Genomic DNA, 20,065 nt, shown 5'->3' with positions numbered 1-20,065 from the left:
AAAAGAAAAGCAGGATGAAAAGGCCTTTGAATCAGTCATTCAGGTTAAACAAGTGAGGCAAGACTATGATTCATTCTTTAAGTCTCTACCTCAAAAATGTGAACAGATACTACCAACAGAATTGACATTTTAATTATAATCCCACTGTCCAACAGCTAGGCAAACATGCTCGTTTTACCATTAGATCCTGCTTTATTGCAGTCTTATTTGTGAACCAAATGTGGACTCCCCACTAACCCTCAAAATGAGAATTCTCCAGGAGAAGGCATCACATGTCATTTATCAGGTTCCATACAATAAGACTGTGACTTTAGCTCCATTTAAAGCTTTGGAGAAAGACCAGGTGCAGTCATTAGGGATTTATAACAAAAACACATTCTTTCAAAGTATGCTATATTATCACGATTTCTGAGGACTTCACAGGTCCTTGGGAGGTATGCAAATCATTCATTCATTCATCCAACTATTTATTGAGCACTTTCTGTGTGCAGAGCACTGTACTAAGTGCATGTATCAAGGAGTTTCATTTTATTTCACATATGTTCAAAATGCTGGCTAGGTTTAAGTATGAGAGCTGCCTTTAGATGACAAAAAAATTTTTCTTGAATACACTGGCTAACATGAAGAAGGATACTAGAAAGGAAGTCTTTTAACAAGTCTTTAGGAAATCCACGAAGGATTGTCTTGGAGTCACTGATCCTATTCACAGCACACAGCCCGTGACATGGGCACCAGAGGGTGACACGCTATGCCACTCTGGCCACTCTTGGGTGGTGTCCCCGGGCCTGCTTGCATTTATATTCATCCGCTGAATCAGGAAATGTCACTGTTTACTGTTGTATTATACTTTCTCAGGCACTTAGTGCAGCGCTTACACAGTAAGCACTCAACAAATACGGTTGAATGAATAACTGAATCACTTAGACCTCTTTCTTACTCTCTACTATTTCTCCAACCCATAACTTAGTTTCATGTTCATCTTCCCCTGAAGACTGTAAACTCCTTGTGGGAAGGAATTGCAACTACCAACTCTGTTGTACTGTACTTTCCCAAGATCTTAGAAGAATGCAGTGTAGCTTAGTGGATAGAGCATGGGCCCGGGAGTCAGAAGGGCTTGGGTTCTTATCCCAGCTGCACCACATGTCTGCTGTGTGATCTTTGGCAAGTCACAACTTCTCTGGGCCTCAGTTTCCTCACCTGTAAAATGGAGATTAAGAGTGTGCGCCCCATGTGGGACAGGGACTGTCTAACTGCTTAACATCATCATCAATCGTATTTATTGAGCGCTTACTGTGTGCAGAGCACTGTACTAAGCGCTAAGCATAGCCACCTCATGCTTAGAACAGTGCTTGGCATATAGTAAGGGCTTTACAAGTACCATAACTATTAGTAGTCGTAGTAAGCGCTCAATATATACCACTAACTGATTGGCCTTTTTTCCTGCTGTCATTCTCTCACACCTATTCCTGTGTCCAAGGTCTGTGGAGACGGATGGCACAGAGATCTTGGGACAGTGGGGGAATTTTCCGAAGCTGCAGCCATGGCATCGCAGATCCAGAGGTTGGCAGTGGCAGTTGCACATGGCCACAGGTCCCTGGGGAACTCAGCTGGCACTAACCCCACTTCTCCTACATACAACTAAAACTCTTTCGCATCAGCTTTAAAGCACTCAACCAGCTCTCTTATTCCTGTCTTACCTTGCTGATTTCCTACTACAGCCCAGTCCGCACACTTCGCAACTCCATGCCAACTTACTCACTGTACCTCAATCTCGTCTACCTCGCCAGTCCTGGAACTCCCTCACCCTCCATATACGATAGACAGCCATTCTCCCCACCTTCAAAACCTTATTAAAATTACATCTCCTCCAAGAGACCTTCCCTGATTAAGTCCTCTTTTCCCCCCACTTCCTCTTCCATCTGTGTCACCTAAGCACGTGAATCTGTACTTTTTAAGCACTGGAGATTCAAGCAGAGGACTATCCACTCCATTCCTAGCTTGGGCAGTGGCTAGCGAGTGGAAGGCGATCTGCTACAAGTCAAAACTCACCCATGCTTGGCAGCAGCAGTATGGAAGAGAGTCGAGGCGGGAGACTCGAGTTTACTGTGCAGAAGGCAGCAATGGTAAACCAATTCCATATTTTTACCAAAAAAACTCTATGGATACACTACCAGAACGAATTCAGATGGAGAGTAGGGAGTTCTGGGAGAGATGTGTCCGTGGTGTCGCTACGGGTCAGAGATGACTCGATGGCATAAGACAAGACAAAAACTTTGGTTTAAGACCCTCACTTTCAATTAACACTCTGAATACCATGTCTCACATAGCTGGATCCTGGCAAATTCTACATAAGAGCTAAGCTAATTTTTTCTCAGTTATTTCCTGTGTTTTACGACCTACGCTAAAAAAAAACAAGTTTACGCACATAGTGAGATTCTCGCCATTCAAAATTAAGATATATTTAAAGTGTCATTCTGTATACCCTACACCCCTTGTGAACTTTCACTTGAAATAGCATTTTTCAGGAGACAGCCTCCGTTGAAAGAATCTTTCTATGTCACCCTGCTATCTAATTTTATTGGTAACACCATAGGCTGTTATGCATAGAATACTGAAACTTGTAGTGATGTATTTTCTTCTTACCGCCATGTATGTTACTAGGTGTAAGGGAGGCTTAATGGGACTGTCACTTTTCATAAGACTATGCAATGAAAACCCAACAACATTTTCCAACCCTTTCTATTACCTTAGTTTGAAGACTGCTGAGTCCAAATTCTTACGTGACTGTTGACTGACAAAAAGGTATATTATTCTAGGAAGACCAGGAGCTATGAGCACAGTAAAAATAAAAAACTTCGGAAAACAAGGTTAAGTTAAGCCAAAAAACTGAAAATGGCAAAAATAAAACTGATGTATGCTGTAAATTTTATTTTACTACACTTGCAAATGATGTGAAAAAGGTGAAATAAAAACAATGTTTTGGACAAACTGATCCAAAATTAAGCACAAAAATCCAAGCTGACACTGGGGAAAACTACCAAACTGGTCCATGTTGCAAATATCTGAAAATATTCTTGTGATTGATCTTTTAATAGTTTAAAGTTGAACAACTTACTACGGTTAGGTAATGAGTATTATTGGCTCTAATAGAGAGATTGTCAGATTTAAATTTTGTTCAGGGAAAGCAAGTGGCTCAGTACAATTTAACTTAAAATATGCAAAGGCTATTGTCAAAAGTGATTCTCAATCCTGTTGAAACAGGCCTTTCCCTCTAGCAGTACTTTGAAGTGTTTTTCAGGAGCCAAGGAAGTAGTAAAAATATGCTGCTGAAATAATCTCAAATGATCAGGATTCAGTTTTTGTATGTGCTAACCTGAATGGAAGAATAATCAAAAAGCCAAAATATGTAAGATTCTGCAAACATTTAATGTGTAGTATTGCACCAGCTAAAATATTAGAATGATGATCCGAGATTTTAGAATACAGATGCAATCATGGGAAAGTTTTGCTCAGAGACAGTTTCCCAGAACACCCAAAGACTGAAAACACGGACAGCATCAGTCATCAAAACATGGAATCATAAAGTATTAGATTTGGAGGGGGCTTTGAGAGCGACCACCCTGCCAAAAGCTCCTAATTCTAGACAAGTGAGTCCCAGGGAAGAAAACCGGTGTTTGTTTCTGCAAATGCCATTTTACACACGACACAGTAACCTTTATCAGGAGTAGCATGAGAGGTCCAGAAGCAAAAAAAAAAAAAAACCAAACCCAAAAAACCTTTACTATTTTTTACTGCATCTGGCATCTGATGAGTGGGGCAAATAATGGCCCAAACCGACCATCTTAAAAGGATAATAAAAGATCTGTAAAATGGTACTTCTGCAGCATTTAAATTCTTACAAATTAATATTTTATTCCAAGTAACATTTTGGATGAACTAATCCTCTAGAGAGTAATTAAGCTTGTACTGAATGCACATAATATTCTCTAATGAGCAATCTGTTTTAGAAATAAAAACAATATGAGATAATTAAATTCTCTCAACAGCTTAACATTTTATTAGCTTTCTCCCAGAAACGTAGAATTTTTTTCTTATACTATATTATCTTTCCATTTTGAGGGGAAAAGGCAAATGTACACTTGGCAGTGCTGAGATACTTCAGCTGGAGCCATATAGATTCCATAATTATAATGAGGAAAAATCCTTAGATTAGTGACAATTGAGCTTGTTCTTGAACCTACTGAGCTTCAGCACGCCCACAACCCCAAATGAATTTTCTTATCTTCATCTTAAGGTCTCCTGGTAGGTTTGTGTATGATTCCTTTTTGTTATAACCATGAGGAGTGGCAAAATGTCTATTGTATCACCACCTGTCTGCTGCGTGACCTTGAGCAACTCACTTCACTTCTCTGTGCCTCAGTAACTTCATCTGTAAAATGGGGATTAAGACTATGTGCTCCTTGAACTGAGTCCAACCTGATTATCTTGTATCTACCCCAGTGCTTAGTACAGTGCCTGGTACACAGTAAGTGCTTAACAAATACCATTTTAAAAAACCCAAAAAACATGTTGCTAACACATTTCCAGATTCCCATATGGGACCAGGATTGTGTCTAACCTGATTATCTTGTATTTACCCCAGTGTTTAATATGTACCACATTTGTTCCTTCCCCAAAAAAATCCATATTATTAAAAGACCCCACCAGGATTGGTTTGATGAAAATAACTATTTCACCACAAAGAAATTCCTTAAATGACATTGTGCGGCTCCTCATAATTAAGAAGTTCTATTTACAAATAGAACTTTTTCAAGATGGGAAAATGGAAATATTACTACCTGACAACAGTTTGGGGGCATGGGAGGGGAACCAGATGAATATCAATGAGTTAAAAGTTTTATACATATATAAGAGTATGTAAGAGTACTATTATAGTACAAGTGACTCCAAATACACATGCCACAGATGAACAGAAATTAATCTCCAAAAGCACCAATGTGGCCAAGTCAACCCTAAAGGCATAAACATGTCCAACCTCATTAAAGCCAATCCAACTTTCCCCAAACTACAGTTGGGAATCAACAGCTACTGTTGATTTTGGGGGCTCAAATAGCATTTTAGAGTTTTGGCTGCTTGAGCAGATGCTTTCATTCATTTCATGGGCAAATCAGGAACTCAGTGCTAGAAATTTTATTTTCCTTGAAGTGCAAATGCTAATTAGGAACCACATAAACATGTCAAATAAAAAAATTCTGAATAAAGATTAATAATGTAATAATTAACAGGTGCCCGACTCTTCAAATGATGATTTAAAACATTCACATCTTACTATTAGAACTATGCTAACAAAACCAAAGAAACTAGTCATGTAAAAATCTAACACACTTTTAAAAAAACCTGCAACACTTAAACAAGGCATGGGAAACAAAGGGAACTTTTCAGACATAAACAAGAAATTAAGTTCACTGTGACTAAAATAAAATAATACCACGAAATGGAAATTCATGCTCTGCTGGATTTCCCTTGGAAAATCTATCAAAGTTCAGCCCAGGTTTAAGTCTTTTACAAAGGCAATGTGCGATTCATTCATTCACAATCATACTTACTGAGCGCTTATTGTGTGCAAAGCACTTTACCAAACACTTGAGAGAGTATTAATTCTTACATATCTATTTGAAGCTTTTATTTTATCTTTTCTTTTTCCTGCAGGTTTTGAGTGTATCCTTTAACACTCCTGCCCTCCATGTAAGTCAACAACAGATCTATTTTATTTCAAACATATTGCACTCATCACTGACCCAAAGGTTTTTAAACATCTGATTCCTTGAGTCCACCCTTTTGTGCAGATATTCCACTGGTTACCCCATCTGACAATTCCCAGCTTGGTTTTGCTTCATTTACAACTACCATGTGCCTGACAGCAGTACGCTTCCAGGTAACCTTGTAATAATAATTATGGTATTTATTAAGCACCTCCTATGTGCCAAATGCTGTTCTAAGTGCTGGGGTAGATACAAAGTAATCAGGTTGTCCCACGTGGGGCTCACAATCTTAATCCCCATTTTACAGATGAGGTAACAGGCACAGAGAAGTTAAGTGGCTTGTCCAAGGTCATACAGCAGACAAGTAAAGTGGCGGAGTGGGGATTAAAACCCATGTCCTCTGACTCCCAAACCCGTGCTTCTTCCACTAAGCCACGCTGCTTATTTGGGATTGTTTTTGAAAAGAGGCTTCCTTATGCAATGTAATGTCACTCTTTGAATATTGAACAACCCTCTGATTTGTTAATCACCAATGGCAACCAAGTGGAGTTGAAACATGCTGAAAGATGACCACCCAACAGTGATGTTCTGATTTACAGAAGCTGACCCCTGCTGTCTTCCTCCTTCTGCTCCATTCACCATCAAATGTGGTCGTTTTGGCCTTGTTTATTTCCTGGCCAAGGTAGAGGTAGCTAACCACTTTGTTGATTTTTCTGCCATTTTGATCACTGGATCCTTCACGATATTTGTTGAGCAGCAGTTTGATCTTCAAATGCACCTCTTGTTTGACTTGGCGAATACATTGAAAACATCAGGAAAGATGAGGTACAACAGTTGCTTGCCATTGATACTAATTCCCCTTCTTGGTTGAGTTTATAAGACAGAAGCTCTATTACTGCTGGGAAAAGCTTTGTAAAGCCTGTGACACCCAGCTTGACTCCACTGTATAGATTCATAAAACAAGGTCTCTTCATAATCACAGCTAACACCCTCCAACAGTTCTATATATTTCAAATCTGATGCCACGCTTGCTGAACACAGTGAAATCTACAGGATATAACCCTTGCTTGTCGGAGACAAACATGAAGCAAAATGGATTCTATCTTGTTGGTATTTTCTGTTAGCTGGAAAAGGAAGTGGATTGGATCAATAGTCAACTATGATGAACAGAATTTAGCTGGTTCTCTGTTGCTAAACAGTTTGGGATCTTTTTGAGGAGATTTGGAATTGTTCTGGAGAAGATTTTCTGGATTTGGGACAGAATTATTGGAAGGCATTTGTAAGAACTAAATTGAAGAGAAAAATATTTTTTAATCTTAAATTGCAGCCTCTTTGGGTCAGTGAAAATTCCCAGGGATAGCAGAGCCCTCACTGGGAACAAAATTTTTAAACCAATTACATTCTGTGATGTAGGTTCCTTCTGCAGCTTCTAATGGGTAAATTATGACTAGCTTCTTAACCTTAATTAGTGCAAAGCTAGTTAGCTCCCCTCACCAGATGATCTTACTTCAGTATAATTTGTGAATGCATTTTAGCTCATCAGGCCCCTTGTGTTATGAGGCACAGATGCGGCAAATTGTGACTTTAAAATATATTACTTAATATTTAACCATTTTATGCATGCTTCTGTGTCATGAATCTGAAAATTATCCTACTTGTCCTCAAGAGGAGTCTTCAAATACTCTGCGGGTCTTTCACTTCTTACATACCTGTAAACGTAGGGACAAGTGAGTTTCAAGCAACAAATGCTACTGCTTGATTGAACAGGTCTTCAACAAATGCTATTACATTAGTACTTTGATCAGAAAACAGGTCATCTTTATTAAAGTACCTCTCACTACCACAAAAAAAATTCACTGCCTGAAAATTAAAGCTTTGTAGCCATTCATCCATGTAAAATTAAGACCTCCATACACCAAAAAACAAGGGGGGGAGAACAAATCAGTTTTTGTATACCAACTTTTTTTCACTCATTTTGACTGTGTATGTAATAGATTAGAAAAAAAGCTTGGAAAATAATAGATAAAAAGAAAAGCCCCACTTGCACATATAACATTCTATTCCATGATATCTGACCACATTAGATAACCCCCGGTAAATTTTAAGGGGTAACCATCTTCATGCCTAATCTGGGCACTCTTCACTGCTCTCTTCAAGCAAATAAAAGAATATCTAGAACCAAGTGAAGGACCTCTGTGGCCTGTCACAGCTAGGAAATCTTACTAAAACAAGCCACATAAACTTTCCATCACAATCAATTTGCCATTTTTTCTCCCCTCTATTTACATTAACAGAAACTAAATCTGTGGGCTGCAGCCATCTTGACACACACCCATCCAAGTCTGCATTAAGAAAAATTGGATAAAAACCAATAACTGCTTGTAGTTCACCGGCTCATGGTTGTCAATATGGGGTCGCTTTTTCAAATAAGCAATTCTGAATTTCAAAATTGAGTATTAATTTCTAAGAAATGTTGGAGTTAACACCCAATTTGAAGTCTTTTAAGAATTAACAGAATACAGAGGCTTTGAAATCCTTTATTCTGGAAGATGTTAAGAAAAACAAACAGTTCTGAAGAAGAAAAATCACTTGTGCAATTTTTTCAATTGGCCCCAATTTTAGCAAATCTTCATGGACTTAAGGGAATTTTAAAAAACATAAAATTACCCAAAATTCCTTAAAATAACTACTTTACAGCACTTTTTTCAGGGTATTCCTTAATGCCTTTATTTTTCACTCAGTATTCATTCTCTCTTTTAAGTTATAACATTTGCAGTAACTACTGTGACTGAAAATACCACATATGGGTGCCCCAAGTATTGCTAAACACCAAAATTAAATTAAGCAAACCCTTACAAAATATTGTAAAATTGTAATCAAAGTATTTATGGGTTTTTTTTTATTTAATGTAGATGTGACAATTTAAATCTTCAGATGATTATAAGTGGGAGGTTTATCAGGAATACTTACAAGCCTTTTGTTTTCCTCAACTACCTTGGTACCTATATGGCTCCTACCTACCTTGCGCTTTGCAACTGCCATTTCTGGATTCAAGTCTTTGTGAGTTCTTTCCCCAAGAGGGCTGAGGAAAGGGAGGCAGAGTGACATGCCCGAAGGTTATCTGGGACTATGGAGTGGCACTGACAAACCTACAAGTGGCACTGGCATAGCCAGAATAACAACAATTATGGTAATTGTAAGTGCTTAATATGTGCCCTGCAATGTCCTAAATGCTGGAGTAGGTAGAAGGTAATCGAGTTGGACACAGTACCTGTCCCACTGGGGGCTTCCCGTATCAATCCCCATTTTACAGATGAGGTAACTGAGGCACACAGAAGTGAAGTGACTTGCCCAACTTCACATAGCAGACACGTGGCAGAGCTAGAATTAGAACCCACAACCTCAGACTACCAAGCCCATGCTTGAGAAGAATCCCCACAGAATTTACCAATCATACTGATTGAGAATTTAGTGAGTGCACATCACATTCCACACACTTGGTAATATAATAATAATAATAACAATAATTTTGGTATCTGTTAAGCCCTTACTATGTGCCACGCACTGTTCTAAGCACAGGGGTAAATATAAGCAAATCAGGTTGGACCCAATTCCTGTCCCATGTGGGGCTCACAGTCTCAATTCCCATTTTACAGAAGAGATAACTGAAGCATAGAGAAGTGAGGTGACTTGCTCAAGGTGACACAGCAGGCAAGTGGCAGAGTCAGGATTAGAACCCACGACCTTCTGAGTCCCAAGCCCCTGTTCTATCCACTACACCATGATGCTTCTCTTACGCCATGCTCTTTCTCCATGGTCAATATAACAGAGTTGGTAGACAAGTTCCCTGCCCATTATCACAGGCCAGCTACCTCAGCAGTGGCCAGAGGCTGGAGAACCAGCCAGAATGGACTGGGGTGCTCAAAACTGACATGCTGCTTATATGAAATCTCCATTTTGTAGATAAGTAACCAATAATTAAACTGATTTTCTGAAGAACCACAATGAGTTCAGCATTGGAACTCATTACCCTGTTCTTTTAAAAAAAAATTTCTTGGATAATACATGAAATACTCAAAGGCTACAACAAATTCAATAAAAAGAATAACATTTCAAAGTGTACTTGTTTGCCCCTAAATTCAGTGCAGTTTATTCCTAAATTTTAATTGTGTTCAGCTATCAATGTATCAAATCAAACAGACCAATGTTTAAACAATGGAAATCATTTCCAGAGGGAAAAAGCTTCCAACAAATTAACCACAAAAATGCTAATAAATCCTATTAACAAAGGCAGCTGCAATTTACCAGCTAGACACACACTATTTTAATCTATAAGTGCAATACTCTAAATACGATTCACTTTTGAATGTATTAGCAACACAAGCATTTCTGTAAACTTGAAGCCTAGATTGCTCAAGCAATCTGCAAAATCTGCCTTCTTTTTATAGCAATAGATTTAAAACCCTTTACCATCCAAATTCAAGTTAAAATAGTCACCGAAAGAAGGATCACATACTAATGTAATTCTCTGCCTAGCAATGTTTTCAGAAGACAAGGGTCTTTAAAATGTGCGAGGAAAATATATTTTAGATGTGCCGATTGGTAAAAACTGTCCCCTTCACAAACAGCAAGTCATCTAGGATTTCTAGTTAAACAAACCTTCTCCTATAAGAATGTCAGTGATATTGTCCAAATTTAACCAATTTGAATACACCATACAGTACCTCCACATCAAAACAACTACAACTCTATATTATCTTCAAAAAACGGAGCATGAAAATAGCTGTCCTATAACTACAGGATACTTAGAAAATATATATCACTAAATCCCTTAATGGGACCCAAATGCAAAATCTGAAGGTGCTCCTACCTTTCTTCACTGTGGCAGTTCTTCCTTTTAAGGGTGACACGAGCTCCTTTACAATCTGTAAGACTTGAATCATTGCTAGTTAGCAAGACCAAAGGCTCCAGCTGCTCCTTGGGAAATCCAACAGGTTTCATCACTAATAGCTCACTGCATGTCTGCCTTGAAGGAGCTAAGGCATAGCTAAAGCACTGAAGCAGTTAAACCCTCTCAAGAATGCTTTGCTTGCTGTCCCTGAACACTTTGAAACAGTTCATCAGAAACAAGGGAAGGATAAGCTCCTGAACCTCTTGAATGATGGATTCAGAGTGATTTCTGCACATCAGGAAAACACTGTCCAAACCACATTACCATGCAGGGCTTTAATCTTCAGTGAACTGCTACATTAAAAAAAAAGGGGGGGATTTTTCCTATAAACAAATTTAAAAAAAATCTTTACACGCAGATTCTTCTCTAGTAAAAGGAACCAATCCAATTATTCAAGCCTCATTTCCTTAAAAAAAAATACATCCATTCTAGGATACTGGGGTGGCCAAAATATAAAGTCTAAATAGTATCTGAAAACTAATCAATCAATCAAGGCTTGAGAAATAATGTTCACGATTATTGGGAAAAATTAAAAAGAAAACTGACTGTACCTAAAAATATCTTCAAGTTCTAAGCTTCAGGTTCCCAGAAATGCTGAACCAGGAACACATCTGATAGTACCTAAGAACAGCCTGCAATTCTTTCCCCTTCTCTCACATACATCTGACATTCTATTACATGACTAGAATTCTTGTGTCACAGAGAACTCTGAAAACTGAATTCTTCGGTTTCACCACGGGAGGCACAGTCAGAAATTTTCAGTTGACTAACAGTCACTGTTTCTCTCAGGAAATTTTAATAGCTGATTTGCAATAAATGTTCAATTAGCATTTATTAAATTTAACATATAATACCTTTTACAAAACATACATTCATCACAGGAATCCTTTTCAAAGAAATTCACAAAACAAACTGAAAGAAAAGCAGAGGAATTTTTTTTTTAGGAAAAATTGTCTCATTTACTTATGTGAAGTTGCCACAATTTATTTCCCCGATTACCTTCTCTTTCTCTTGTGCGTATCCCATTTCTTTCCTATCATCCTCACTCTGTTCTTTTTCCTTATTTTGGAATTTTAAACTTCTGAGTCCAGTTTTCCAGTGCCTAAAAACTACATGCTGAAAGTTAAGCCCTGGAAGTATTAGAGAAGCAGCTTAGCCTACTGGAAAAAAAAACTCTGGCCTGGGAATCATTGCACCTGGATTCAAATCCCTCTCTGTCACTTGCCTGCTGTGTGACTTTGGGCAAGTTACTTAACTTCTCAGTGACTCAGTTTTCTCATCTGTAAAATGGGATTCCATACCTGTTCTCCCTCCAACTTAGAATATGAGCTCAATGTGGAACAGGGGCTGTGACCTGATATCTGCCATTAACTTTTTTCAGAGGACATGGGAAATTGTTTAAAACACTGACCCCTTCCAAGATGCAAACACTTCACTAACAAAAATACACATTAAAAAAAAAATTTAAATGTGGCAGTGACTTAAATCCAACTGAACCTGTGTATATCAGACTGTGATATTGTAGACTGTGAGCCCACTGTTGGGTAGGGACCGTCTCTATATGTTGCCAACTTGTACTTCCCAAGCACTTAGTACAGTGCTCTGCACACAGTAAGCACTCAATAAATACGATTGATTGACTGATTGATATCAGAAAAATGAGTTGCCAATTATGGAACTCAGGAAAAACTGAGGCACTAAAACAAATCCCAGGGTACTTATAAGACCCAGCACGACCAATATTCTGGCCTTTAGACCTTTTGTTCCTGAACATATTGAAGTGTGTCAAGTTCTGTAGGGAGAGAGTTTTGTACACTCAGTAGTGGTTCAAGTTGTGTAGGAGGGTTCAATCAGCTCTTTCTCACTGCAACTCAAAGCCAAGTTGACAGATTTTAAACACTGGCATGGAATTAGGGGAAAGAGTCCTTAAAGCCAAAATACCCCTCTGACACACTGAAACATGAAGTACTGCAGCTTGATGGCAAAAGAATAATAGTTTGGTGGTGGTAAATGGCTTCTCGTTCCCTATTAGGAACATGCCTAAAGTACAGCCAAGAAATGGAATTCTCCTGTTCACATATACATATACATTTGCATATGGCCTTACTTTGAAATGCAAGAACGCAAGGGAAAAAAATGGCTATTTCAAATAGCTCCAAACAATTCAGCAATCTAATATCACAACGAATACCCAAATATAGCAAAGCTGCCAATCAAAATTATCTCGAGAAATTTAAATATCAAGCATGAAGGCGCAATAAAGGTTATCGTACGAGTCCAATTATTACAACTTCTGCTAGAACATTCATTTTTAAAACTAGCCGGAATAGCTACAGATAATATAAAGCCTTCTCCTAACCTATCACCCAGATTTACTTCCAGTATGACCAAAGCTCAGCAATTGCTAAACAAAATAAATAGTCACAGGCCCTCTGCCTTTGATTATCTGATGAACAATTACAACCCTGACCTGATCACTGTTCCACACTATCATAAACACTTTTCTACAGCTGATCCTCCAAAACAAGAATTCTCAAAAAGCAATCACTCTTTTCTTCAGGGCCGAAAACAAAAGCTATCTTTCCTGAAAGCCCAACTAGCATTCTAAGGCATCATTATTGCACTTTGGAGCCTTTTCTGGACGTGCCCTTAGCTCTCTGCAAAGACTATAAACACAAAACTGTTCATTCACCCAAATATGCTAGGTCTCATTCTCTTAAATTTTTATGTTCAAGAGCACAACCACTCTTCCAACACTGTGTGGGACAGGGACTGTGTCCAGTGTGATCTGCTTCTATCTCCTCCAGGGCTTAGTACAGTGCCTGGCACAGAGTAAGCACTTAAATACCACAATTTTTATTGTTACTATTATTACATCACCCTGGGTCCAAACAATCTCTCAGTTGTATTTACTGAGTGCTACGACATGCAGATCACTGTACTAACTGCTTGGGAGAGTACAGCACAGAAGAATTACCAGACACATCCCCTGCCCACAATGACCTTACAGTCTAGAGGACTTGCATTGTCAGAAGAATATTTCTTCTTTCTACCACGACACTCTACCCAACAAAGAAAGGAAAACATACATTCTAGCAGAACTGAACATATTCGCCTCTGGTGGCTCAACATCGGTGAGTGAGAGGAAGAGGGCCAAGTTGGAAAAGAGTCTGTATAGTTAGGAAATCCACCATCAATTTCTTCCTCCAATCGGACAAGCCTCCTCTGTGGCAAGAGCACGGGCTTGGGAGTCAGAGGACGTGAGTTCTAATCCCATCTCCGCCACTTGTCTGCTGTGTGACCTTGGGCATACTTAACTTCTCTGTGCCTCAGTTACCTCATGTGTAAAATGGGGATTAAGACTGTGAGCCCCACGTGGGACAACCCGATTACCTTGTATAGACTCCAGCGCTTAGAACAGTGCTTGGCACATAATAAGTGCTTAACAAATACCATCATTATTACACTTCTTTGGGCCTTTGGTCTGGGAGCATGCTAAAAGCACTTTCGGGACAATACCGATGCACACAGAGTCCAAGAATTGCTCAGAAGGATAAATCTCTGAGGCCCAAAACTTGGTATATTAGTTCAGCTGCACTAGTCACCTGTGCTGGGCAGAAGCGGTATGGGAGAGAGTCAAGAACAGACACTCAAGTTTACTACGCGGAAGAAGGCAATGGTAAACCACTTCCATACTTTTGCCAAGAAAACTCTACGGATCCAGTACCAGAACGATTGCAGATGGAGGTGGAGCCTTCTGGGAGAGATGTGTCCATGGAGTAGCTATGGGTCTGAGATGACTTGATAGCATAAGATAAGACCCCCTTATAAAGTATGGATCATCATCATCATCAACGGTATTTATTGAGTGCCTCCTATGTGCAGAGCACTGGACTAAGCACTTGGGAGAGTATGATGCAACGGAATTAGCAGATGATGCCCAGGGCAATTCAACTGGCAGAAAAAGCATGGTTCCAATCCTGTTTTTATGTATTTCAGGATTATTTAGGTAAAGTCCTGATCAACCGGGTAATCTGGACAAGTCAGGATAACTCAAGTTTTCGGGATATACCAAGTCCCAAAATATCTGGATTTACGAAGCTTTTAGCGCAGAGAGTCAATCGGCAAATAGGAAGCACTCAATAAAAATCCTTGATTGATTAATATTACAGTAAAGACAAAACCTTAGGCAACCCTACAAATCAGCACCACTCACTAACAAGGGCGCAGTGAGAATAAACAGGAGACCCAAATATAGCGTGGTCCTACTTAATACCATTGACTGATAATCGTTAATATGCCCAAACCAAAAACAAAAGAAAATGTTTTAATCTCTAATGCAGTAGCTCTAAATAGAAGGATTTGTCAACATTTGGATCTCATCCTCTGGGCACTCACTGACTGGGAGAATCCTGTCTCCCGGGCCTGGACCTGGCAAAAGAGGACGAGAGGGGAAAGGTAGAACGGAAAACCAAGCCTGCAACTACTTGGTCTCTTTCCTGAATGAGCAAGACCAGAACAGCAGCCTGCACAGGTTCCACTTTTGGTCCCGCTGCAAATGGCAATGCCACCAGGGAGCAGAGCACAAAGCACTGAGTAGGAACTACACATTTAATCAGAACGCAAAACATCAGGGAAGACGGAGAGGAAGAAGAGGAAGAGGAAGATGGAGAGGGGGAAGAGAAATGGAGAGGGAGAGAAAGTTCTCAACCATGCATTTGATACTTGGGGAAATGAGATTTTAACCAGGCTTGCAAGAACTGCTTAAGCAGACTGCCCAGTTGACAACTGTGAAGTCATGAGAGTTCCGATAGGGGTTAAAATCATGCTCTTTTCCAAATCTCACTTCCAAACTATTGCCAATTCCACAATCATTACTCTTACCACTCTGCTTCCTTCCTCACAGGGTGAGGTGGAACATGCTGAGGGCACCCAACCTTCAACCTAAGGGCATATTAAAAAGGAAATGAGGGAAATGCATTTCCTGATGTCATGAAGAGTGGCCTCGTGGAAAGCATGAGTTCTTGGGAGTCAGAGGCCCTGGGTTCTAATCCTGGCTGTCAATTGCCTCCCAGGCAACCTTGGACAAGTGATTTCACTGCTGTGCCTCAGTTTCCTCATCTGTAAAATGGGGATTCGATACCTGTCCTCCCTCCTAGACTGTGAGCCATATGTGGGACAGGGGCTGTGTCCAATGTAAATAGCCGCATCTACCTTAAAGCTGAGAATAGTCCTTGACACATAGTAAATGCTTAAATATTATTACTATTGTTATTAATCAGGATAAACAAAAATACATTATTAATAGTACTAAGACTAAAATACTCATATCCACAATAAATTAATGGAAATGACTGTTACAGTAATTACCAATATTTGAACAGCTGAGTGAAAAAACTGTTCATTGTTATCCTTTTATGGACAAAAAAAATAACTGTTTCACTACTTTGGTATGCCAGTATTGCACAGTAAGTGAGGAGAAAATACTGACGAATGTATGATATTTTTCAAAATATCAATCTCCTTCCTAATTTTAGGAATGATAAATTACAATGGCATTAGCTTCCCAAATCTGATTTTAGGCGTACCTAGTAATACAACTGAGTAATGTTCCCTGAAAATGTGGTTATACTATGGGGTTTGTTCTCACAAAGACTCACGTGTTATAAAAGAAGATTCATCCCAAAATATTGAGCAAAGTAATATGATATTCCTTTAGATGCTAAATACAATAACTATTATTTTAGTTTTATTAAAGTAATTCAAAGCATATCGTTAAACATATGAGTTGCAATATGATTATGACTCTCTGCAGGAGGCTACAGAAGAAGTTTGGCTTGCTGACTGCAGTAGTGTTTTTTTCAATTTTGTGGTGAATATTACCCAAAATGGTGGCAGAATATGGTCCCAGTTCCAGTCAGCGTTGACTGCTTAATCTTGGTCCAGTTCAGGAGGGATTTCCTTACCAGCAGCGCTTGGCCAAACTAGGCTCAATCCCTAGGATGTTGGTGTCATGGGGTGGTGATAACACAGATTTAAGCATTAAAATGATTTTGGGAGGTGTGGCAACAACAATATAAGTTACCTGCCTTAGAAGATAAAAAACAATTTCCGTATGAAGCACGGACTTTATAGTGAAATTTCCCTACAACAGGAAACTATATTATTATTACAGGAAAACATAAAACCCATTTCGGCTCCTATAAGGTAAGGGCAATATTTCTTTGTATTGTGTGCTGTTGTGCCATATTTTCGGCTTTCAATAGACATGAAAAATGACTAAAATGACAAAGGGAGACAGAGATGCAGGCATATATCCACAGCGCTTGGCATAGCACCCAACAGGAGTAGGAGAGGCAGTAATAACAATAATAATAATAGTATTTGTTAAGCACTTACTATGTGTCAAGCACCGTTCTAAGCACTGGGGGAGATACACGCTAATCAGGTTGGACACAGTCCACGTCCCACAGGGGGCTCAAATCATTAAATTCCCCATTCTACAGATAAGGTAACAGACACAGAGAAGTTAAGTCATTTGCCCAAGGTCATACAGCTGACACGTGGGGGGAGCCAGAATTAGAACCAAGGCCCTTCTGACTCCCAGGGCTCGTGTTCTACCCACTAGTATTTGTAAAGTGCTTATTATGTGTCAAATGCTGTTCTGAGCGATGGGGTGGATAGAAGATAATGAGGTCGGACACAGGTAATAAACAGAAGCAAGTAAGCCCAGCTGCTGCTAGTGGCTCTCTAGAGTTCTCATTACTACTGCCTGGCCTACGCCAATAAAGAACCCTTCTCTGAGAAACCACACAAATCCAGAAAGATGGTGGTCACAGCTGCTGTAACCCACTGCTTCTATAATATACTTCCTCCTGCCAGATTCAGTAGATTGAGACCTTCTTCTTGCTGTCAAAGCAGACCTCGGCCTGCCCAACTCCTGATAATCAATCAGTCCTATTTACTAAGCACTTATTGTGTGCAAAGGCTTGTACTAAATGCTTGCAAATACAATAGAACAGAGTTGATGGACTCATTCCCTGCCCACAGTGAGTTTACGGTTTACAGGGGGAGACAATGTAAATTAATAAATTACAGATATGTACTTAAGTGCTGTGGGGCTGATGGTGGGGTGGATAAAGGCTGCCAATCCAAGGTCAAGGGTAATGCAGAGGGAGTGGGAGAAGCACAAATGAGGGCCTAGTCAGGGAAGGCCTCGCGGAGGAATAAAATTATAGAACACTGCATCATTTTGAGTGATAAATGGTGGAACTGGGAGATCCAACATTCAATAATCCTACAGAGGTGGACCACTTGATGACATTATTAATAGGCTTGTCAAAATAATTTGACTTCCCGTAAACAATCTACACTGGTAAATATAATAACTGTGGTATTTGTTGGCATTTATTATGTGCCAGGCACTGTTCTAAGCACTGGGATAGATACAAGATAGTCGGGCTGGACACAGTCCCTGTCCCAGGTGGGGCTCACAATCTTAATCCCTATTTTACTGTTGAGGGAAGTGAGGCCCAGAGAAGTTAAGTGACTTGCCCAAGGTCACACTGCAGATAAGTCTACCTCTGCCTCTAAAGACATTTTGCTGCAACGATTATTGCTATCAACAATTGCCAAATGCCCATGTACAAAGCACTTTGTTAGACACTTTGAATGACATGGGCCCCACTGTCAAAGAGTTTGTAATCTAATAAGGAAGGCAAGATACATAAACTGCCAAACAGGTAACAGGTGACCTAGAAGCAGCATGGTGTAGTGGACAGAGCACGGCCCTGGGCATCAGAAGGTCATGGGTTCTAATCCCAGCTCCACCACTGGCAGGGAGTAATGTGTTCTGAATGACATTTAGAGAAGCTTTGAGTGACTTTAAGTAGGACAGACTAATGAGGGGAAAGAGGGAGGCAAACAGGCTGGATTACTGGAATTAGTAATGTTGCCAAGAGATCCAGCGAGGCCTAATGGATAGAGCAGGGACCTGGGTTCTAATCCCAGACCCACTTAAAAACCACTTCTCTGTGCTTCAGTTACCTCCTCATCTGTAAAAATGAGGATTAAGCACCACCTGGGACATGGACTGTGTCCAACCTGATTACCTTGTATCTACCCCAGTGCTTAGAACTGTCCCTGGCACAAAGTAAGCACTTAATGAATACCACTTTTTTTTTAAAGAAAGTAAGGAGGGCTTGAACCATGGTGGTGGTAAGAGTGCTAAGGGGGATTCCCTGAAAAAAAGAGAGGAAAAACCAGCACAGTTTGGAGACCAACTAAATATGAGTGGTAAACACCACTGAGAAGTCAAAGATAGCATTAGGGTGACATCAATAGCAAATGCAAAGATTGCTGCCTTCATTGTTATTGTTTTGTACTTAAGAATCTAGATAGACTCACTTTGGCAAAACCAAAAATCTGATATGCCAATCTTCATGGGAGATTTCAATATATACAGGGGGGTAGAAAGCCAAAAGGTGAGGGGGCAAAGGGGAGGGGAGAAAGTCATTCAATGGGAATTTTAAAACCAAGAGGCAGTTTGTCAAACATCAGCTCTTAATCACCAAAGCACTTTTATTTGAGAGTTAGAAGATAAAGGCATCATGGATGCACTGAAAGTCTAATTAATGCATATCTTCCAACAGCTAGATTTCAAAGATAGCAGGATCACTGTAGCAATGCAAGATGACAAATACTGGTTTGGTCATCGGTTCAAATGTTCCAAACAGGAGCTAGAATACAATCGATGTAGCAAAGAAGCATCCAGACCATCAAGGAAGGGCAATGTCAACTTCTATGGAAGAAAGAAACCTGCAAGGTGCCTAAGAACACCACAGCAGCCATACTGAAATAAACAAGGAGCCCTAGTTACAGGTACCAACACAAAGAGTGAACAGGTACTGTTCTGAGACATTATTTACCAGTCATTACGACCGAGTCAGGAGCAAGAAAACACCACTAATCCTAGATCAATGAAAAAGACTCAAAACTGTAGAACTCCTTACAATGACGTAAAAAATGCATATTCGACAACTTGGCAGCTCCTCATGATTCTAACAAAATGGAGGCTTATAAAACAAGGACATGAAAATCACGCTGAAAAACACGTGGAGCTAGCTGTGGGTTGCCAAAGCTAATGAAATGCAGGGGTATGCTGATGAACATGAATCTAAAGATTTTTCCTCATCATCACCAAGATGTTAGGGTAGCACTAGTATTTATTAAGTGCTGACTGTGTGCAGTGATCTAAACTGTACTAAGGGCTTGGAAAGAATACACAGGTGGGAACTGGACATGGTCCCTGTCCCTTGAGGTGATCACAATTGAAGATATATAGCATCGTACA

The 20,065-nt window shown here is 39.7% G+C and overlaps 1 protein-coding gene across 2 annotated transcripts in view; it reads right to left on the bottom strand.

The window, feature by feature from the left end:
- USP6NL (USP6 N-terminal like) overlaps positions 1-20,065 on the bottom strand; it is a 136,599-nt gene that overhangs the window by 96,983 nt on the left and 19,551 nt on the right. Inside the window, exon 1 of one of the 2 annotated variants that reach the window (XM_038741022.1) lies at positions 10,633-10,705. The exons of the other annotated variant lie outside the window; for it this stretch is intronic. Coding sequence (XP_038596950.1) covers positions 10,633-10,705 — 73 coding nt within the window. Of the gene's footprint in view, positions 1-10,632; positions 10,706-20,065 lie in introns of those variants that run through there. 2 annotated transcript variants of the gene reach the window in all.

The sequence above is a fragment of the Tachyglossus aculeatus genome, assembly GCF_015852505.1.
Source record: "Tachyglossus aculeatus isolate mTacAcu1 chromosome 12 unlocalized genomic scaffold, mTacAcu1.pri SUPER_6_unloc_1, whole genome shotgun sequence".
Lineage (NCBI taxonomy): Eukaryota > Metazoa > Chordata > Mammalia > Monotremata > Tachyglossidae > Tachyglossus > Tachyglossus aculeatus.
Note: the sequence above shows the minus strand (reverse complement) of the source record. Positions and strands in the feature narration are given on the sequence as shown.